Genomic DNA, 24,433 nt, shown 5'->3' with positions numbered 1-24,433 from the left:
GTTGCATAGTATTTGTTTAGCGGCAAAATAAAGTTAGAGCGCGAAAACGGCAAATTCAGCATATTTTCTATTTACAAAGGGACATCATTCGTAAACAGCGAAAGTGGACGACAACCGAATTCAAAGTTGTAATCATCATTGCGTATAAGTTTCAAACTGATAGAAATAAGCAGAGTATTGACGAACGAACTTACCTAAAAGAACAAACTGAATAGGAGCGTTTATTGTAAATTTACAAACGTACTTAAACTTAAAGATGTTATCGTGTTAAAAGTGTATTTGGCTGCAATAACGTTAATAGATATAAATGCATTAAAAAATGTACCGATTTTAAAATTGCTTTTATAATATAAATGAAAGACGTTGAAAAGTTTCCAAAAGATTCTAAATTTCTTAATTTACAATATATTTGTTACGTTTTGAGGACTGGTTTTTAACAAACTATCGGCATTCCAACGGGCACCAATTGTGCTCCTATTGTGTATTAGGCTAAAACCCGTTCCCATTTATTTCAATTTGGCATTTGAAATATCAATAAAACAAGCATCGGAAGATGCTACATGTGAAAGAGGATCTGCTAACCTTCCAGAAGCATTTGATATTATCCAAGTGGGTTTTTTTGGGAAGTTTTTTTTTACTGGTAAATTTATATTCTTTAAGTTGTGTTTTTTTTGTACAGTGAGGTTAGCCTTTTTGCAATGTTCAGTTTGTGCCCTGGGATTTTCCAGTTTATTTTATGAATTTGAAAGTCCTCTGTCCACTTAATAAGTAGGATAAATTGTATTCATGCAATTATCTGTAGCGCACAAGACAACTTTACGTATACAGAGGCATTTCGTAACCAGATGCTCCACAGGGCGCAGCTTTATACGACCGCAGAGGTTGAACCCTGAACGGTTGGGGCAAGTATGGACACAACATTCAAGCTGGATTCAGCTCTAAATTTGGATTGTGATTAAATAGTTGACACAGCATAGGTTTCTGACACAGAATGAATGTGGTCTAATGAACTTAAAAAAAAATGTTGCCTTTGAGCAATTCACTATGCTGTTGAATATTAATCCTCTCAAAAACATGTTTGAAGAAATTTTCTTTTTATTTATGAAATCTGAAATGAAAAAAATTGACCACCCAATTTTTTTTTCACATCCCCCTTTCCCTTATTTCAAAACTGATCTCAATTCAAATTTCTAATGAAGTTTGCCACAATAACTACCCATTTAAACACATCATAAAATATTAAAATGTAAAAAAAGTGCTTGTTATTACTGAATGGTAAAGATTGTTTTAATCTATCAGTTGGTAGTAAAAGTGAATATACATTGTATATTGTATAAAACAATGATTTAAGTTGATTCAACTACTATTCTGGACAAAGAAAGATAACTCCAATTGAAATCCAATTGGAATTTCTTGCTATTGCACAATATTGTGCAATTAGATATTTCTTGCTATTGTGCAATACTGTGCAATTGAAAATATTTGCTATTGCACAATACTGTGCAATTGAAGATTTCTTGCTATTGCACAATACTGTGCAATTGAAGATTTCTTGCTATTGCTGAATACTGTGCAATTGAAAATTTCTTGCTATTGCACAATACTTAATATAATAATTTTGGATCCTGATTTGGACCAACTTGAAAACTGGGCCCATAATCAAAAATCTAAGTACATGTTTAGATTCAGCATATCAAAGAGGCCCAAGAATTCAACTTTTGTTAAAATCAAACTAAGTTTAATTTTGGACCCTTTGGACCTTAATGTAGACCAATTTGAAAACGGGACCAAAAATTAAAAATCTACATACACAGTTAGATTCGGCATATCAAAGAACTCCAATTATTCAATTTTTGATGAAATCAAACAAAGTTTAATTTTGGACCCTTTGGGCCCTTTATTCCTAAACTGTTGGGACCAAAACTCCCAAAATCAATACCAACCTTTCTTTTATGGTCATAAACCTTGTGTTTAAATTTCATAGATTTCTATTTACTTATACTAAAGTTATGGTGCGAAAACCAAGAAAAATGCTTATTTGGGTCCCTTTTTGGCCCCTAATTCCTAAACTGTTGGGAACTAAACTCCCAAAATCAATACCAACCTTCCTCTTGTGGTCATAAACATTGTGTTTAACTTTCATTGATTTCTATTAACTTAAACTAAAGTTATTGTGCGAAAACCAAGAATAATGCTTATTTGGGCCCTTTTTTGGCCCCTAATTCCTAAACTGTATGAACCAAAACTCCCAAAATGAATTCCAACCTTTCTTTTGTGGTCATAAACCTTGTGTCAAAATTTCATAGATTTCTATTAACTTAAACTAAAGTTATAGTGTGAAAACCAAGAAAAAACTTATTTGGGCCCTTTTTGGCCCCTAATTCCTAAAATGTTGGGACCAAAACTCCCAAAATCAATCCCAACCTTCCTTTTGTGGTCATAAACCTTGTGTTAAAATTTCATAGATTTCTACTATACTTTTACTAAAGTTAGAGTGCGAAAACTAAAAGTATTCGGACGCCGCCGACGACGACGACCACGACGACGACGACGACGACGCGGACGACGACGCCAACGTGATAGCAATTACGACGAAAAAATTTTCAAATTTTGCGGTCGTATAAAAACTAGGTGACGTATGTGATGTTAAGTAAACAGTAGATGAAAAGTGGCAAATTCTTGACATCAGTTATTAAAATGTGTATTGCAAATTTAAATTAACGAATAATAAATATTTGATTTAAATCTAATTAATGAGTTTTATATAGACGCCAGTCTGGGGAACTAATAAGCCTGGTTTATTCAATGAGTTTTCTTACTTCAACAGATTTAGATATTGCTGCAGAAGCCATTTTGAGATACAGTGTATACAGATTTAAGTCAAAAACATAAATTATATATCATATAGTGTCGTTTATTTTATTTTATCTAACTTAGAGTAAAATTGTATACCATGAATACGTACTTGTTTTACAGCTTTTATCATAAAAAACGTAATACTGCAAGGCGGGAATCTCACAATCACAAGTTCCAGAAAGACAAACCATATTATTGTAACATGTGGAATCTCCAACTAATGTAGAGCAATTCTCTTTGTATGTTCTTACTAAAAAATATAAGTAATTGTTAATATATGTTATACATTTCAACAACAACATGAACAAAGCTGTGGTCCTGTTAAGACTGTTACTCCACTGTCTGTAGTTAAGGGGGAGGTTTGGATCCTGCTCACATATTTAACCTTGCCACAGTCTGTATGTTTGTGTCTGTCCCAAGTCAGGCGCTTGTAATTTAGCGGTTGTCGTTTTTTGGATGTGTTACAAATTTAATTTTCGTTCATTTTTTTGGTACATAAACTAGGCCGGTAGTTTTGAAGTATTAATTTTTAACATTTGTCATGTCGAAATTATTAAATTAGTACGATGAAAAAATTGCCTAATAATGATGAAAAAAATCAAATATATACCATATATTGTTGCCCAAGTATGATAAAAAGATCAAATATATACCATATATAGTTGCCTTAGTTTGTTGTATCCAATTAAGATTACAACTTTATACCATTAATTATGAATACATACTAGCTTCACAACTTTTAGCATAGGGATCGTGATACTGCATGGCTGGAATCTCACAATCACAAATATCAGAAACACAAACCATATTATTGTAACATGTGGAATCTCCAATAAGTGTTGTGCAATTCTCATTGTAAGTACTCACTAAAAAATATACTAGATTGTTAATATATGTCATATATTTCAAACTTCTAATAACAAGGATGTGGAACTTTTATACTTTTTTAATGTGACTAAGTAAACAATATTATCATTTGAGATAGTACAATACAAATGTTCAAATAGCAAAAAGCAAAATCGCAAAAAAATCTGAACTCCGATGAAAATTAACAATGCACACACTGAAATGTCTCGCCTTCTTTACTAATGATTGACATTATGTTGATAGTCCTAAATATAAAGTTTTATTTAAACTGTCACATAAACTTCACATTAACCAAGGAAAAAAAACATTGGCCAATAAGCCCTGAAAATGAGGTCAAGGTCAGATGAACCATACCAGACAGATATGTGCAGCTAACAACACCTATGCACCTATTGCTTATAGTTAAAGAAAAACAGACCAAAACACAAAAACTTAACACTGATAAATGAACTGTGAAAATGAGGTCATGGTCAAATTAAACCTGCTCGACTGACATATAGATTATAAAATATTTCCATACACCAAATATAGTAAACCTATTGCATATAGTATTAGAAAAAAAAGACCAAAACTCAAAAACATAACTTTGACCACTGAACCATGAAAATGAGGTCAAGGTTAGATGACACCTATCAGCTAGGCATGTTCACCTTACAATCATTCCATACACAAAATATAGTAGACCTATTGCATACAGTATAAGGAAAACAGACAAAAAACAAAAAATTAACACTGAGCAATGAACCTTAAAATGAGGTCAACGTCGAATAAAACCTGCACGACTGACATATAGATCATAAAATGTTTCCATACACCAAATATTGATGACCTATTGTGTACATAGTATCAAATAAAAAGACCAAAACTCGAAAACTTAACTATAACTACTGAACCATGAAAATGAGAACAAGGTCAGATGACACCTGCCAGTTGGACATGTTCATCTTACAGTCCTTCCATACACCAAATATACTAGACCTATTGTTTATAGTATGCGAGATATAGACCACCAAAACTTAACCTTGTTCACTGATCCATGAAATGAAGTCGAGGTCAAGTGAAAACTGTCTGACGGGCATGATGACCTTGCAGGATACGCACATACGAAATATAGTTATCCAATTACTTATAATAAGAGAGAATTTAACATTAAAAAAATCTTTTTTTCAAGTAGTCACTGAACCATTAAAATGAGGTCGATGACAGTGGACATGAGACTGACGAAAACTTCGTAACATGAGGCATCTATATAAAACGTTTGAAGCTACCAGGTCTTCTACCTTCTAAAATGTAAAGCTTTTAAGAACCAAGCGAACGCCGCCGCCGCCGCCGTCGACGGATCACTATCCCTATGTCGAGCTTTCTGCGACAAAAATTGCAGGCTCGACAAAAACAGAAAGTCCCTAATCAAACGACAAAATCAAATGATAAAACACATCAAACGAATGGGTAACAACTGTCATATTCCTGACTTGGTACAGGCATTTTCAGATGTAGAAATTGGCGGATTGAACCTGATTTTATAGCGCTAAACCTCTTACTTTATGACAGTCGCATAAAATTCCTTTATATTTACAACGACGCGTTAGCAAAACAGACATACTAGGTAACATTGTCAAAATATGGGTACAATGGTCATCACTGTGTCACAATCTCAAAACAAACAAATATTTAACAAAAAAAGCACAAAAAGCATAAATAAAATTTAAAAACCACATTCATTGCTTACTTATATTGTATTATAAATCAACTCATAAAGGATTGAAATATTTGAAGTCCTGTGACTGCATCCACCTCTTAGCGTAGTCGCGTGTTTGACGTCAAAAAATGTTAACGTCACAAAGGAAGAAATATAAAAAATAATGTGTCGTTCTAAGTATTTTCAAAATTACAATTTCACATGGGGAATAGTGGTATATATACAGGGTTGAAAAATCATAAGTTTTTGTCAGAACTAATTTCAGAAAAAAAGACTGAGATTTGAAATTATCCATAAGTTCTGTAGACATGGTAGAATATTTAAGAGTCCACATATGGTTAATACCACTACTCAAGTAAAATAATTTTGTCAATCAAAGTATTTTCAAAATTATAATAGACCCATAACATAATGGTAAGCTATGCAAAATATTCAAAGTTATTGAAAGTTATTAATACTTAGTAAGCTACAATCTCAATGGAAATGAAACTTGAAATGGTTAATTCAACTGGCTGCCATACAATCATTGACCTACCACTTGTAGTTGCCCACTTACTTTTGAGCTGGTTTAATGTTATTGTACTTTTATTTTTTAGATGAACACGAATATGTTCCAACCTGAATCCGGTTCTGATTTATTCTAATTTGACATTATTGAATTGTTAATACAAAAGCATCAGGACAGGTGCTATATGTGGAAGAGAATGACAACTTTGTCTATTGATTTTGATAGTTCTCTGGCCAATAACTGAGTCGGATAAGTTATCATGAAGGTAGTTGTTTGTATTTATCTCAAAATTTATAAGACTTGTGTTCATATACACTGCATTCATGTAATGATGAGTTGCGCTACCTATACACAGGCGTAAGGTAATCAATAGGTAACGTTAGTGTCGACGTTTGTTGCCTTGTAAATTAATACCGCCATATCCTTGATATAAGTAATTACCATGTGTATTGCCAATTTGAAGTAACAAACCTTAATGTAATTCAAACTCATTTAATGAGTCTTATGCAGACGAAACGCCCGTTTGGCGAACCAATAATCCTGGATTATTTAATGAGTTTTCTTTCTTCAACAGATGATATTCTGGAAAAGCAATTTAGAGATACAGTCTTTAAAGAAATAAATTAATGATGAAAAACATCAATTATATACCATATATTGTTGCCTAAGTTTGTTTTATCCAATTAAGATTACATTTATATACCATGAATACGTACTTGCTTTACAGCTTTTATCATATGGATAGTGATACTGCGTGGCGGGAATCTCACAATCACAAATACCAGAAATACAAACCATATTATTGTAACATGAGGCATCTCCAACTGGTGTAGAGCAATTCTCGTTGTATGTACTTACTACAAAATATACGAAATTGTTATATGTCATACATTTCAAACTTCTAACAAGGCTATGGACCTTATATACTTTTTCTAATGTGACTAAGTAAATCATATTATCATTTAACCATGTAAGCTTTGCAAAACCTTCAAAGTAAATGAACAATTAGGAACAGAACCAAACAATCTCAATGGAAATAAGATTTGCCATTGTTAATACAACTGCTTTCCAAAAATCATTGACGTATAAATAGTGGTTCGCCACCTTCGAGCTGGTTTATTGCTATTGCACATTTAATTCATAGATGACAACCAATATTTTCCAACTGTCTTAACCTAAATCCGGTTTTCATATTTTCTAATTTGGCATTAATGATTTATTACTGCACTAGCATACGTACAGGTCCTTCACGGGGAAGAGGATCTGCTTAACTTTTAGGAGCATCTGATTTCATCCCAATGTTTAATTTTTAATTTTTTGAGTGACGGAGAGAGGAAGGAGGATTTGTATTGTAAAGTCTTATGTCTTTTAGTTGTGTTTTGTACAATGAAGTTAGTTTTTCTGCAATGTTTAGTTTTGTTCTGGGATTTCAAGTTTGTTTTATGAATTTGACAGTTCTATGTCCAATAACTGAGTAGGTTATGTAACTCTCTTTCATCTTGTAACAGTATTAAAACATTTGACTTTTCTACTCTTTACACAAGTTTTCCACATTCCAAACTAAAAGACAAATTGAAAGAGTTGGTATTGCTTTGCTTCATAAAAAAGAATGGCCAACGTAGATACAAGTATCTTGTAGTAGGGAGGAATAAATCCTACTTTGTAAAGGATCACTCTGATTCAAACAAAAAATTCTCTGAAACTGATATTATCAAGATGCTTGATTTCTTGATTGACACCATATTTGTTACGTTCGGAGGACGTGTTTTTCAACAGACTGTCGGCATTCCAATGGGAACAAACTGTGCCCCTCTACTTGCCGACTTATTTCTTTATTATTATGAGGCTGACTTCATGCAGGCACTTCTTAGGAAGAAAGATAAGAAGTTAGCAATATCCTTTAACTCTACTTTCCGCTATATAGATGATGTTCTTTCACTAAATAATTCAAAATTTGGTGACTATGTGGAACGCATCTATCCCATCGAACTAGAGATAAAGGATACTACAGATACAGTTAAGTCGGCTTCATATCTTGACTAACATCTAGAAATTGAAAATGAGGGTCGGTTGAAAACAAAACTTTACGACAAAAGAGATGATTTCAGCTTTCCAATTGTGAACTTTCCATTTCTAACTAGCAACATTCCAGCAGCACCTGCATACGGGGTATATATCTCCCAATTGATACGATATTCCCGTGCTTGCATTTCCTATCATGATTTTCTTGATAGAGGGTTGCTGCTCACAAGGAAGCTATTAAACCAAGTGTTCCATATGGTGAAGTTGAAATCATCCCTTCGTAAATTTTACGGACGCCATCACGAGTTGGTTGACCGTTATGGAATAACCGTTTCACAAATGATATCGGATATGTTCCTTACGTCGTAACTACAATCCCCTTCCCTTTTATGAATGTGACCTACCGAATTGGACTATTTACCGGATTTGTTATCACATAAGCAACACGACGAGTGCCACATGTGGAGCAGGATCTGCTTACCCTTCCGGAGCACCTGAGATCACCCCTAGTTTTTGTTTGGGTTCGTGTTGTTTATTCTTTAGTTTTTCATGTTGTGTCATGTGTCCTATTGTTTGTCTGTTTGTCTTTTTCATTTTTAGCCATGGCGTTGTCAGTTTGTTTTAGATTTATGAGTTTGACTGTCCCTTTGGTATCTTTCGTCCCTCTTTTATCCTGAGGGTTGTGGTTAGTATTAAGCTCTATATTGATAAGACTTGTGTTCATACCAACTCCATTCATCTAATGATAAGTTGGGCATAAAACAACGCTATGTATACAATGAATAGCGTCATATTGACATAAGTAATTACAATGTGAATTGCAAATTTGATGTAACGAATCTTTTATATGTGATTCAAACTCAATTTTGTTTCTTCTGTAGACGAAACGCCCGTCTAGCGAACCAATACTTTTTTCTTATTAAATGAATTTTCCTTTTTCGACAGATGTTTCTGGAGAAGTCATTTAGAGATAGTCTATACAGAAATAAATTAACACAATTAAAAGTTGATTTCGGTGACTTTTATATCTGAATATGTGGTAGGAACTTTTTTCATTGTGGAAAGCGGTACGGTGACCTATAGTTGTTAATTTCTGTGTCATTTGGTATTTAGTGGAGAGTTATCTCTTTGGCAATCATACCACCACTTCTTTTTTATAATATACACAATACATTGTTGTCTTATGTATTTTTAGTTTAATTTAGATTAAAATTATATACCATGAATACGTACTTGCTTTACAACTTTTATCAGAGGGATCGTGATACTGCATGGCTGGAATCTCACAATCACAAATATCAGAAACACAAACCATATTATTGTAACATGTGGAATCTCCAACTAGTGTAGAGCAAGCCTCGTTGTATTTACTTACTAAAAATATACCAAGTTGTTTAATTATAATTTTAAATAAACCAATTACAAAACTTTTATTTTTTTCATACTAAGGCATTTCTATCTGAAGAATAGACTATCTAAGCTGTATTTAGGAATATTTGGTCCTCAATACTCTTCAACTTCGAACTTTATATGGCTTGTTTACATTTTATTTTATTTGAGCGTCACTAATAAGTCTTGTAGACGAAATTGTGTGTTGGGCAAATTATATTACCAATGTATCATGTTATATACAATACATATATTTAAATAGCGATTCCCCATAAAGTGACCTGATAAAAAAACTAATACATTGTTGACGACATGGACGATTGACTCTTACTGAACAGTAATACAAGCTAAAAGGGCCCCAAAACGACTAGTGTAATACAATTCAAACAGGAAAAACAACAGTCTAGTAATTTAAAAAAACGAGAAACCGAAAGAACACTTTAGAACAACACCCACAAACGACAACCACTGAACAGGTTCCTGACTTAGGACTGGTGCAAACAAATGTATCGGGTTTAAGTGTTTAAATAGCGAACAATCTTTACCCTAACCAGAAACAGAAGTCTAACATCACAACATAAAAAGAATCACAATAAAATATCAATTGAAATGCTTAATAAGATCAAAAAAAACATATAGTCAAAAACAAGTAAATATACACTAAATTAATAAGTTTGATTTATAACACAATACAAATAAAATATCAATAAAAGAATGTTACATGTCAAAAAGACAATTAAACATAGGCAAATGGCTTTAAATAAAGTTACGTACACAGGTAAATTTAAATATAATAATTTTGTTGTTAGGAGTACAGAAACATTTTTTACAAAATAGATATTTGGATGATATTTTGGCTCTCAATAATGACGACTTCAGTATGTATACTAAAGAAATTTATCCTGTTGAACTTACTTTAAATAAGGCTAATATTAACTATGACCACTGCCGCCCTTTCCTCGATCTTGATATCTATATCATTAACGGAAAGCTTTATACAAAAATTTATGATAAAAGAGATGATTTCTCATTTCCTATCGTTAATTATTCATTTTTAGATGGTGACGTTCCCTTGTAACCATCTTACGGTGTTTATGTATCGCAACTTGTACGATTCGCTCGTGTATGTAACAATGTTTTAGATTTTTACGAGAGAAATTTATGTATTACTGAAAAATAATTACACCAGGGTTTTCGATATCACAAGCTAGTCAAAACATTTACTAAATTTTATCATCGGTATAAGGGCATCATTCGTAAAGATAGCCCAACATGCAGACTTCTTATATGTTCAGGTATTTCACATCAAATGAATATATGGAAATATTCTTTATATGTAAAGCACAAAAATGTCAGTATTCACCTCAGAAGCTAACAAAACCTTTAAATAGACTTATTAAAAAGGGACATAGTTACGATACTGTTGTTAGGTCATTAAAGATTGCATATTTTGTCGTTAATATTGATTCACTTATAGGGTCTTTGCATCAGAACTAGACACATTTATTTAAAAACCAGTTGTTGGCATGACACGGGTTATGTTCTTCTCATATATGTTATGATGGTATGATACTGAACCCCTCACGGGAAGGATTGTGCCTGACATTCATATGATGAAGACATATTCTTTCAATCTGTTTAATTGAAGTCTGGAGCTGGCATGTCAGTTAACTGCTAGTACTCTGATGCTTTTCAAGCATTATCGTCATTTTGTTTATTTTCTTTGGTTACATCGTGTGACATCAGACTCGGACTTCTCTTGAATTGAATTTTAATGTGCGTATTGTTATGCGTTTACTTTTCTGCATTGGCTAGAGGGATAGGGGAGGGTTGAGATCTCATAAACAAGTTTAACCCCGCCGCATTTTTACGCCTGTCCCAAGTCAGGAGCCTCTGGCCTTTGTAAGTCTTGTATTATTTTTAATTTCAGTTTCTTGTATACAATTTGGAGTTAAGTATGGCGTTCATAATCACTGAACTAGTATCTATATTTGTTTAGGGGCCAGCTGAAGGACACCTCCGGATGCGGGAATTTCTCGCTGTATTGAAGACCTGTTGGTGACCTTCTGCTGTTGTCAGCTCTATGGTCGGGTTGTTGTCTCTTGACACATTCCCCATTTCCATTCTCAATTTTATGTTCAATACCTATAAATCTGGTATTTTCAATGAGATTTTCGTTCTTTGAAAGATAGTCTGGAGTAGACATTTAAAGATACAGTCGATACAGAAATACATGAAAATGATAAAATAAGACATCATATAATATTAATTACGCTTTATATTTTTTTTAGATTACATTTATATACCATGAATACGTACTTGCTTTACAACTTTGATCATAGGGATAGTGATACTTCGTGGAGGGAATCTCACAATCACAAAATGCATTCATGTTAAGATTAGTTGCGTACAAGACAAGGTGGTTTGCAATTTTGAAGCAACGAGTCTATAATATTTGATTCAAACTCAAATAATGAGTCCTATGTAAACGAAACGTCTGTCTGGCGTACCAATACTCCTGATTTATTAAATGAGTCTTCTTTCTTCGACAGATGTTTTTGGAGAAGCCATTTAAAGATACAATCGATACAGAAATACATTATTATGGTTAAAAGATAAATTATATACAATATATTGTTGCCTTAGTTTTCTTGATCAAATTTATATTACAACTTATACTATGAATACGTACTTGCTTTACAAGAAAAGAATTTATATGATATAAAAGATCAATTATTTACCATATATCGTTGCCTAAGTTTTTGGTATTTAATTCATATTACAACTATATACCATGAATACGTACTTGCTTTACAACTTTTATCATCGGGATCGTGATACTGCATGGCGGGAATCTCACAATCACAAATATCAGAAACACAAACCATATTATTGTAACATGTGGAATCTCCAACTAGTGTTGTGCAATTTTCTTTGTATGTACTCTCTAAAAATATACTAAATTGTTATATGTTACACATTTCAACTTTAAACATTGATGGTGACCTATAAAGATTATTTTATAATAAGTACAGAAACGCACGTCTGGCGTACTAAATTATAATCCTGGTACCTTTGATAACTATTAATAGTAAGTTTTTTTTAACCATAATAAAGAGGGCAAACAAACACCATTGAAATTAGATATGCCAGTGTTAGTACAACTGCCTAACAAAAATCATTGACCTAGAACTAGTGGATCCCCAAAAAGTGTCATAATCACAACCGGATACATGTAAACAAAGCGAGTCACTTGAGCTTCCAAACTGCAGAAGCAGCTAGAGCGTATAAACGTGTCCTGATATTACTAAGTCATCTTCATCCGTCAGAAGAAAAAAAAAGAGAGTCAAAATGTGACTATTGGTAATGTGATTAAAAGGTAATTTACAAATTTCAAGACCTGTCTAGATCTTATTGACTTCAAACAGAGATGATAGTTATCAAAGGTACCAGTCTTATAATTCGATACGACTGACGCACGTTTCGTCTACATCAGACTCATCATTGATGCTTAGATCAAGATAGTTACAAAGCCAAACAAGTACAAATATAAAGAGCATTGAGGACCCCAAATTCCCAAAAGTTGTGCCAAATATGGCTACGGTAATCTCTGTCTGGGATAAAAAAAAAATAATCATTAGTATTTCAGAATTTATACTTTTGTAAACAGAAGAATACGAAAGGGAAACTCAAATTCACCAGTTAATAAAACCGACGACGCCATGGCTACAAATAAAAAGAATGAAAAGATTATTTCAGTTTCCACTCTCAAAACCTTGTTTTCAAAATGTTAACATAAATGTAGTACCGAATTTCTGAATTTCATAGAAAAGTCAATTTCACTGAAACGACTGACCTAACTCGAGATCACTCCTGTTCAGAGAGTTTGGTGGAAGATTTTTGATTTTGAGAAGGTACATAGCTGCGCCAAGAAGGAAATTACAATGATATGTATTTGAATGTCTATTGAATCTTTAGTATTTGGTTCGAACACCCGTGACGAGTCGACCGTATAGTATAGTTATCAAAAAAAATAATTAAGGTATGAGTGTCAAAGAGAAAAGATAAAAAGGGCCCAACAATGGCTAGTGTGAAACTATTCAAACAGGAAAACCAACAGTCTAATCTATATAAAAAACGAGAAATGAAAAACCCTTCGAACAACACCAACAATAGACAACCACTTAACAACAAGTTCCTGGCTTGGGACAGGTGCATTCAATATGCAGCGGGTTGAAACGTTTTAACGGGAGACAACCGTTACCCTAACCTGAAACAGAAGTCTAACATTAAAACCTTAACAAAACAAAATAAAATATTATTTGTAATCATTACGTCTTAACAAGATCAGAAAAGCATATAAACAAAAACAAGTAAATATACACTGAACTAATTAAAGAATCTTTGTTGACACGCTCACATACACCACGCCCCGAATAAACGAACGGACGAACGAATGGACGTGCACACCAAAAAACATAATGCCCATGTACTATCGTAGGTGGGGCATAAAAATCTTATTTTCCTGTCGATTGGCACATCAACATAGTAAGTCCTTATTGTCTATAAAATTTCATAAATTTCTGTTGTGTGATTTTAGAGGTGTTGCGATGACAAACAATTGCAGTAGTATAAATTGGCCAACCAGTATTTTGATACAAATGGGGCATAACTCCTAGAAAAATTTCCTGACAATATGTACATCTACATAGTTTGTCTTTATTATCTACAAAGATTCATGAAATTCTGTTTGTGTGGTGTCAGAGGATATGCGATGCCATGATCAGGACTGACTGACGATTGAATGGACGGACGGACGTGTGAAAAACATTATAATCTCCGCACATCGTAGCATGGGGTATACTTAGTGTGATCTAAGACCCAATATAAATACAATTTGGATAAAAGAATGTAACATGTCAAAAAGATAACTTAAACATAGGACAAATGGCTCTTAAATAAAGTTAAGCACACCGGTAAATTTAAATATAATGATGTTGTTGTTAGGAGTAAAGAAACATTTTTTACATATTAAGTGTGTTGTTCAAAACCTAAAAAGCTGGTCTATTCAATGAGTGTTTGCTTCTTTGACAGAGTAGCCATTTTAAGATACAGTTAATACAGAAACAAATTAAAAAGATAAATCACATTTCATATAATGTTGCCGATGCTTGTATTTTTTTTTTAGATAACAATTATATACAATGAATACGTACTTGCTTTACAACTTTTATTAGAGAGATCGTAATACTGCATGGTGGGAATCTCACAATAACAAATATCAGAAACGCAAACCATATTATTGTAACATGAGGTATCTCCAACAAGTGTTGAGCAGGTCTCGTTGTAAGTTCTCTCTAAAATAGTTTACTAAATTGCTATATGCTTTACATTTTATTTTTGAACAACAACGTGAACAAAGCTCTGGTCCGTTTAAGATTGTTACTCCACTGTTATGGGTAGAGTTTGGATTCTGCTCACATGTCTAATCCTGCCACAGTCTGTATGTTTGTGTCTGTCCCAAGCCAGGAGCCTGTAAGTTAGTGGCTGTCGTTTGTTCATGTGATACATGTTTGATTTTTGTTCATTTTTTTTACATAAATTAGGCCGGTAGTTTTCTCGTTTGATTTTTTTACATTTGTCATTTTGGGGCCTTTTATAAATTACTATTCAGTATGAGCTTTGTTTATTGTTGAAGGCCGTGCAGTGACCCATAATTGTTATTTTCTGTGTCGTTTAATCTATTGTAGAGAGTTTTGGCATTGGTAATTAACCACATCTTCTTTTTTATATTAATGAATTTATTTCATTCAGATATTTTCATTTTTCAAACTATCTTATCTTGCACTTTATTTTTGGCGGAAGGAATTTTTGTGTTAACATTTGAGGTAATTGATACCTTTTTTTTGTGGTAACGTGGTGTGTCAGTTAGAAGTATGTTAGAACAGGATAAACAATACTGTATTTGAATAGTTGACACCGTCGATTGTGCATATGACGGTCGCAATAATTAATTTTATAATGTTCTTATCCCTTGCCTAGATTACCTTAGCCGTATTTGGCACCACTTTTTGGAATTTTGGGTCCTCAATGCTCTTCAACTTTGTTCTTGTTTTGCTTTACAACTATTTCGATCTAAGCGTCACTGATGAGTCTTATGTAGACAAAACGTGCGTCTGTCGTATTGAATTATCAGCATGGTACCTTTTATCGATAGTTAAACTACATTTGCGACCGTCAAATTCATAGTCGAAGATAACAACTCTTCATAGTAGTACAATACAAATATAAAAATAGTATCATTCCAAAAATGCAAGTGATACAAAATATTCAAAGTTATTGAATCACGACTGAAGGTACAGGGCCAAAAAAATCTCCATGAAAATGAAATTTGCCATTTTTTAATAAAACAACCGCATACCAAAGATCATTCACCTACAACCAGTGGTCCCCTAAAATCTGACATAATCACATCTTAATACATGCTATATAAGCAAGTGCTAAAGCTTATAGATCATGATAGAAGGTACTGGGCCAAATTATCTGCGTGGAAATAAGATGATTCAATGATAATACAACTGCATACCAAATATCATTTACCTTCCGAATTACAAGTGGTGCCACATAAGCCTACCTAAACAATAACTAATACATATGAACTTAGCAAATATTTCACGAATCGATAGACCATGACTGAGTATGCAAGCCCAAATAATATCCATGAAAATGAGAAGTGCCAATAATAATACATTTCCATACAACATAGCTTTGAATTTCAACTATTGCTTCCCCATAAAGCCTAAAAACAAATTAATACAAATCAACTTAGCAATAGTTTTACATGCCAATATATAATTGACCTTGAAATAAACGATATAACAATCGTTTGAATTTTGAAGTCGGAATCATACATGATTTACATCTAGAAATTGACAAAGAGGATCCGTTCAGAAAAAAGATGAACGAAACAATACATTGTTTCTGCTTCTTAATTATGAAATCTCTATGCATTTATATGTAGCATTATTCTAGCAGCACCTGTTTATATGCGTTAATATCTTGCAGTTAATACAATATTCCAGAATTTTCATATTCTAACATGTTTTTCATAATAAAGTGTTGCTTCAAACACTTTTGAATTGTGCCTTCGAGCTGGTTTAATATTATTGGACATTTATTTCAAAAATGACCACAAGTATCATGAATATATCAAGACAGGTGCTACACGTGGAAGAGGATCTGCATACATTTAATGGGGCATCTGATCTCATCCCAGTGTTTTATATTGCTGTTGTTTTGGGGATTTGTATTGTAAAGTCGTTAGTCTTTTGGTTGTGTTTTGTACAGTAAAGTCAGTTTTTCCCAATGTTTCGTTTTTGTCCTAGGATTTCAAATTTGTCTTTGATAGTCCTCTGGTCAATAACTCAGTAGGGTAAGTTATCATAAAGATTGTGATTTGTATTGACTAATAAGGCTTGTATTTATATACACTGCATTCATGTAATGATTAGTTGCGCACATAGTACTGCAACTGACATCGAAAAAGATGCTGAGTTAACGAGTTTAATGGTCCGGAATAACACACGGCTGCAAATTGTTTTAAATGATAGAATAATATCTATATTTTAATTTCCGTCGGGTCGTAAAAAGTTTCTATGGTCACATTTTTGTATGTTATCCCTTTAATGGGATACCCCTCAATTTACGGTTTGGGGTAGTTACCTTAAAATCCAAAAATATATATTTTTGTTAAATTTCCCACTATTTTCGTAAATATTTTCTATGCACATATCATCAAGGATCATCGGAATGATGAAGACATAAATATAATACCATCTCCAAGTAAAACTTTCAAACTTAAAGTTGGCTGTTTTTTAGATAGAAATTTAACGCCTTTTTCTTTGAAAACGAGAAAACATATGATTAAAAAAAAAGTATTTGACATTTGAGAGGACAAAACATATTATTGCGATACTGCATGCAAATTTTATTGGGCAAATTCCAAATTTTTTTGTCAAAAACTCAAAAATAAAAACATCATTTGTACTTTTTTAATTACGGAAATTTCCTATCCGTCAATCAGCTCCACCATTTATTTTTTCCTTCACAATCAATTTGATAGTTTCGATGTGATTATGTAGATTTTGTAGGAGAAGTTAATTTATTTTTGAGTGATTTGAAAATATATAGTAGTTCTTTCATGTATTTTCTGTCAATAAGTTATATTTTTGTTAATAAAATTTTGATTTTATATAAAAGTTAACCAAATCCTTCGGATTAGACGTTTTTCCGGATAATGACTACAGTTGACATTGTGTGAAAAAAACATTGTATGTCAATGCTTAACCTCAGAGCAATTAATATGCATGCAAGTGGTCGGGGGAAAAGTACTATTGAAGTTTCACAGAGATTTAGTGTGTGACAAGGTGATTCTAAAACCAACTTCTCTTGATATTCTGCTTTCCGTGGGCGAATCATCAGTGATGTTATGAGACTTGCACCAGAAGGCAAAATTGGTGCGTCTTTAAATTAGATTGATTGATTGATTGTTGGTTGCTTAACGTCCAGTGGCAAATATTTCATGCATGTTCAGGACAAGAACAAGTTAACAATAAAAACAATTGGTAGGTTTTGTCATAATAGAGGCCATTCGGGATGATGATCGGGAAAATTTAGACTGCCACTGGAAAATGATGGTATATTGGATTGGGACAGAAATTTTCCATTGCAACATGCCACCTACGGACCCCTCAAATAGTTGATGCAAGGGTTTTTAACGTGCAAAGAACGTGACAGTCCCTTTACACGAGGCATCGGATTTAACGTCCCCATTCTGACCGGACGAGACTGCGAACTTGATACATCCCGCACAGCCAAACGGACGCCACACTTCGTTTTACTGCCGGTCGGGAGAAGACCAAGTGACCATATGTCGTTTTCCCAGTCACCTTTGGGGAATTTTAAATTAGAAACAACAGAAATCCATATATGTGATCAAACTGATCGACATGTATCCTCACAACCTGACACTTTTATACGGTCTCGCGCTCAGTTTCTTCTTTGTAGTTTGGATATGAAAACAGGGTTTTTGTGTAAAAGAAAAACCTTTAAAAAAAAACAACAGAAAACTGAGTCCTCTAAACGTGTTGACAGTCTTTTAAGTTGTGCTTATTAATGTGAGTAATCATTTATCCATGCATAACCAAGTACTTATTGAAGTCAACACCTGTGCAATTAAGTAAAACAGTTACTAAAAAATTAGAATTTGAACTTGCTGTCAGTTCATTAATAACGATTGTTAGTGATGTGATTTGTTCTTCCATAAGAAAAAGCCTTTCTCATGTAGCACATCCTCTATATATACCTATCAATTTTACCCAAGATTGTCTCTGATGCTTACCAAATTGCCAAACTCCAGAACTAACTAGATATTGTGACACCTTACAATTCAGACACAGTGGGGCCAAGGGATATGAAATATAGAGTTTAGCTTTGAACTCAATTTGGGGGATGCCATATCTGCTGCAGGAAAATTGAAGTCTATGTTAAGACTTTCAGAATTACACCAAGGTGTGTCTGAAAATATCAAGGATACATTAAAAGAAGAACAATTACTTCACCCTGACACCAGTGCTCTTGTGAGCTATATCCTCGTTTTGGTTTTTCTATGGAAATGATGCCCGCATAGCCTGTTAATAGATATAGGAAGATGTGGTATGAGTGCCAATGATACAACACACCATCCAAGTCACAATTAATAAAAGTAAACCATTATAGGTCACAGTCCCGTCTTCAACACGGAGCCTAGGCTAAAAAGTTCATTTGTTAGTTAATTGATGAAAACTAACACAAAGGCGTTTCTGAACCGTATATTGTCCCTAAAGATAACAAAAATTCGTAAATGTATGGCTATTACAAAATCAATAGTTTCTGTAGCAACATTCGCCCCATTACATTTAAGATTGGCAGTGCAGATACATCATGCATATGCATATGGAAATATGGGTCACGAACATTGATCGAAACTTTGTACTCACATTTCTTTTGTGTTTCCTATGCAAAGTTAAGACTATATCTGACGAGTTTGACCGAATCATGACGGCATTTACACTCCAGATAGCATTTGTACTCAAAAACTGTGTTTGCTTAGAACAAACTCTGTCCTGCGCCGAACTTGTTCTTATAAAAAAGGGAAGTGTCTTGCAATGCTAATACGCGTACTGAATCCGCATTTGATGACTAAGAGATTGATTCATGTCGCTATTTTATGAATACTTGAGCTATTGTGTGTCGCTTTTAAAAGTTATATAAGGATCATGACTGATTTTGAATTACAACATTAGAAAATTGGCATTGCATTGTATAATTTTTCATCCTTCCCTTAAAAAATTAATGAGTTAACTTTTTTCCCAGGATTATCCCACTACAAAAATGTTCATGCACCAAACTGACTTTATTTTTAACTCATTTTTTTTAAACTTCGCATTCGCCTCGGGTGTTTATAGTATATTTTGTGTTATAACTGCTCTGTCCAGACTTTGCAAATACACAATATGTATTTATCTATAACTAGATACTAATTTTCACAAAATACACAACCTTTAAGATGCAAAATTAAAAACACTGTTTCAGCGCTTGAATTTTGTTTTTTTCAAAGATAGAAAAAATATTGAAATAATTTAACAAAACTGGTGTTTTATACTTTAGAAAATAATTCTGTAATATACTATAGTGAAATACTATACACAATATGGATGTGAAAAGGTCAAGGTCACTTCTTCTTTTGCTATGTCTTAAAAGGAAAAAAATTAGAAGGTTCCAAATCAACGCCATTTTGTGATAGCAGCTCTTCATATAAGTAGTCAAATTTGTCGTTTTAACATCGTTTATAGCATATGCTTATGATTGAATCGTTTTTGTAGCATTCTATTGAATAAATATCATTATATTTCTCCTTTTTGTCCTTGTGGTTGAAATATTGATATTTTTAGGTCTGACCTTTGACCTCAATTTCATAAAATTGTGACCACTCTGGATTTTTACGACCTAACTTTTTTTATTGTACACGTTTTCCTCTTTCCATCGATATATAATTTAGGTGTGTGTTCTTCCGGACCATTAAAGTTTTAAAAAATGAACTCTGGTTGCAGTACTAACAAGGCAACGCTTCATATACAAAGGCGTAACGTAAATAATAGGTAACGTTAGTGTCGATGTTAGTTGCCTTGAAAATAAATACTGCCATATCCTTGACATATTGAGTAATTACAATGTGTATTGCAAATTTGAAGAAACAAATCTTTAATATATAAATAAAACTCATTTACTGAGTCTAATGCAGACGAAACGCCCGTCTGGCGACCAATAATACTGATTTTTTTAATGAGTTTATTTTCTTCGACAGAAAATTCTGCAGAAGCAACTGAAAGATACAATCTTTAAGGAAAATAATTAATATGATATAAAAGATCAATTATTTACCATATATCGTTTCCTAAGTTTGTTGTATCCAATTAAGATTACATTTATATACCATGAATACGTACTTGCTTTACAACTTTTATCATAGGGATCATGATACTGCGTGGCTGGAATCTCACAATCACAAATATCAGAAACACAAACCATATTATTGTAACATGTGGAATCTCCAACTAGTGCTAAGCAATTTTCGTTGTATGTACTTACTAAAAATATACTATTATTGTTACATGTAATACATTTCAAACTTATAATAACAAAGCTGTGGACCTTTTTTTAATGTGACTAAGTAAACAATATTATCATTAAAGATAGTACAATACAAATGTTCAAATAGCAACACACACTAAAATGTAAGCTGTGCAAATTATTCAGAGCTATTTAATAATAAGGCCGAACAGTCTTAATTGAAATCAGATTGCCATCGGTAATACAACTGCCTACAAAAAATCATTGATCTACCACTTCGAGCTGGTTAAATGTTATTGTACATTTTTCCAAACATGACCACGAATATTGTCTAACTGGTTTAACCGAAATCCAGTTCTTATCAAATCTAATTTGACATTATTGAATTACTTCTACACACCCATTAGGCCAGTAGCTAAATGTGGAAAAGGATCTGCTTTCCTTTCTGCAGCATCTGATCTTATCCAAGTACTTTATTCTAAATTTCTCTTGGGGGATTTGTATTGTTAAGTCTTTTGTCATTTTCTTTTGTGTTTTGTACAGTGAAGTTATTCGGCAATGTTTCGTTTTTGTCCTAGATATTAAGTTTGTCTTATGATTTTGATAGTCCTCTGGGCAATAACTAAGTAGGATAAGTTATCCTTCAAGTAGTGATTAGTATTTATTTCAAAATTGATAAGTTAAAACATTAGCTCAGCCCTATCAGTTGAAATAACATTGATAATATATACCATGAATACTTACTTGCTTTACAACTTTTATCAGAGGGATCGTGATACTGCATGGCGGGAATCTCACAATCACAAATACCAGAGACACAAACCATATTATTGTAACATGAGGCATCTCCAACTGTTGTAGAGCAATCCTCGTTGTATGTACTTACTAAAAAATATATTAAATTGTTTTATGTTATACATTTCAAACTTCTAACAACAAGGCTATGGTTGTTAATGTCTGCGTCATTTTGGTCTTTTGTGGATAGTTGTCTCATTGGCAATCATACCACTTCTTCTTTTTTATATATCGACCTTATATATTTTTTTAATGTGACTAGGTAAACCATATTATCATTTAAACATGTAATAAGGCTATGCAAAATATTCCAAGTTAATGAACAATTAGGTACAGGGTTAATCAATCTCAATGGAAATGAGATTTGCCATGGTTAATACGACTGCCTACCAAAAATCATTGATATATCAGTAGCCGTTCTTAACTTTCGAGCTTGTTTAATGTTGTTGTACATTTATTACACAGATGACCACGAATATTTTCCAATTGTCTTAACCTAAATCCAGTTCTCATTCATTCTAATTTGGCATTAATGAATTATTTCTTCACAAACATCAGGAAAGGTGCTACACATAAAAGAGAATCTGCTTACTTTTCAGGAGCATCTCATCTTAATCCAGTAATAAAAAAAATGGGAGGAGGGAAAGACTGGAAAGAATTTGTATAGAAAAGTCTTAAGTCTTTCAGTTTTGTACTATGAAGTTAGTTTTTCTGCAATGTTTAATGTTGTCTTACGTTTTCAAGTTTGTCTTTTTCATTTTTAGCCATGGCGTTGTCAGTTTGTTTTAGATTTATGAGTTTGACTGTCCCTTTGGTATCTTTCGTCCCTCTTTTAAAAGATTTGGCAACTTAAATATGGCATCTTTTACATGCTAGTATCGGCCAAATATGGAAGTTTCAGAAACATGAAATGTGTGTTGATATTTTTTAAAACAAATGCTTTACAGGGCGCAGCCTGATACGACCGCAGAGGTCGAACCCTGAATAGTTTGGGCAAGTATGGACACAATATTCAAGATAGATACACCTCTGAATTTAGATTGTGATTAAATAGTTGACACAGCATGAAGGCCTTATGCGATTTCTGGCGCAGAGAGACTTATGTTTAAGAGGCAGATTAGATATCTGACACAGAATGAATGTGTCTAAGAACTGTAAAACATTACATTGGATATATACCTTTTATGGTCCAATATCCAAAATCTAAATACATGGTTAGATTCAGCAGATCAAAGAACCCCATATATTCAATTTTTGTTGAAATCAAACAAAGATTAATTTTGGACCCCGATTTGACCAACTTCAAAAGTGGGCTCATAATCAAAAATCTAAATATATTTTTAGTTTCAGAATATCAAAGAAACCCCAGAATTTAATTTTTGTTAAGTTCAAAGTAAGTTAAATTTTGGACCCTTAGGGCCTTAATGTAAACCAATTTGAAAACGAGACCAAAAATTAAGAATCTAAATACACTGTTAGATTCGGCATATCAAAGAATCCCAATTTTATGAAATCAAACAAAAGTTTAATTTTGAACACTAATTTCTAAACTGCTGGGACCAAAACTCCAAATATATATCAATCCCAACCTTCTTTTTGTGGTCATTAATCTTGTGTTTGAATTTTATATATGGTGCCACATGTGGAGCAGGATCTGCTTACCCTTCCGGAGCACCTGAGATCACCCCTAGTTTTTGGTGGGGTTCGTGTTGTTTATTCTTTAGTTTTCTATGTTGTGTCGTGTGTACTATTGTTTTTCTGTTTGTCTTTTTTATTTTTAGCCATGGCGTTGTCAGTTTGTTTTAGATTTATGAGTTTGACTGTCCCTTTGGTATCTTTCGTCCCTCTTTTATAGATATCTGTTTACTTATACTAAAGCTATTGTTCGGAAATCATCCGTCTTTGGACGACGCTAACGACGACGACGACGACTTGATACCAATATACGACCCAAAAAAAATGTTTTTGCGGTCGTTTAAAAATTAATCCTAAATTGGCTTAAAAATGAGAGCAAAATCCATTCTGAAAGTACATAATGGTTATAACTTTTTTGTCTTTGTATCTAGGCCTTAGATATTTTGCATGTGGATGTACATCAAAGGATAAAGTGTGTTGCATTATGACGAGCCTCATCTGACCTTCAAAATTGGCCTCAATGTCAACTTAATGTTGGTGGGTTTTTTTTCATAAGAAACACATCCAGGCCATAACTTCTTCGTCTTTAACCTAGAACTTACATCTTTTGCATGTGGATGGATCATCAAGAGGTGGTTATCCCCCCTTCAAAATGTTGACCTTCATGTGACCTTAAGCTTTGACCTCAAGGACGATAAACACTTATACAGGCTATAACTTTAATGCAGTTATGAATAATATTTCGTTAAAAATACATACTACTCAAGCTTTTATCATTCATACAACAATATAGACACACATTATTACATATCAACATATACCATGCACACGAAACACATAATCGACATGTAGTTACATCAAATTGTTTTAAAGTGAATAGTTTCTATTGAAGCGCAGTGAACATGTACGTACTAAAGTACACAACAGAAAATGTTTTATTTTTCAATTTTATACATGGATTCTGCTTGTAAAAGTACACAAGATGTTAAAAT

General features: G+C 33.0%; 1 protein-coding gene across 7 annotated transcripts in view; it reads right to left on the bottom strand.

The window, feature by feature from the left end:
• Positions 1-24,433, bottom strand: part of LOC139482733 (uncharacterized) — a 151,694-nt gene that overhangs the window by 51,088 nt on the left and 76,173 nt on the right. For 6 of the 7 annotated variants that reach the window (XM_071266797.1, XM_071266800.1, XM_071266799.1 and 3 more), the window contains 8 exons: positions 21,756-21,896; positions 20,888-21,028; positions 14,558-14,698; positions 12,148-12,288; positions 9,186-9,326; positions 6,647-6,787; positions 3,582-3,722; positions 2,966-3,106 (listed from right to left, as the gene is read on the bottom strand). In XM_071266797.1, the coding sequence (XP_071122898.1) occupies positions 2,966-3,106; positions 3,582-3,722; positions 6,647-6,787; positions 9,186-9,326; positions 12,148-12,288; positions 14,558-14,698; positions 20,888-21,028; positions 21,756-21,896 (1,128 nt within the window). The remainder of the gene's footprint in view (positions 1-2,965; positions 3,107-3,581; positions 3,723-6,646; positions 6,788-9,185; positions 9,327-12,147; positions 12,289-14,557; positions 14,699-20,887; positions 21,029-21,755; positions 21,897-24,433) is intronic. The other variant, XM_071266798.1, reaches the window with a different exon arrangement.

The sequence above is a fragment of the Mytilus edulis genome, chromosome 7, assembly GCF_963676685.1.
Source record: "Mytilus edulis chromosome 7, xbMytEdul2.2, whole genome shotgun sequence".
Taxonomy (NCBI): domain Eukaryota; kingdom Metazoa; phylum Mollusca; class Bivalvia; order Mytilida; family Mytilidae; genus Mytilus; species Mytilus edulis.
The sequence above is the reverse complement of the archived record's forward strand: the minus strand, read 5'-3'. Positions and strand labels throughout refer to the sequence as shown.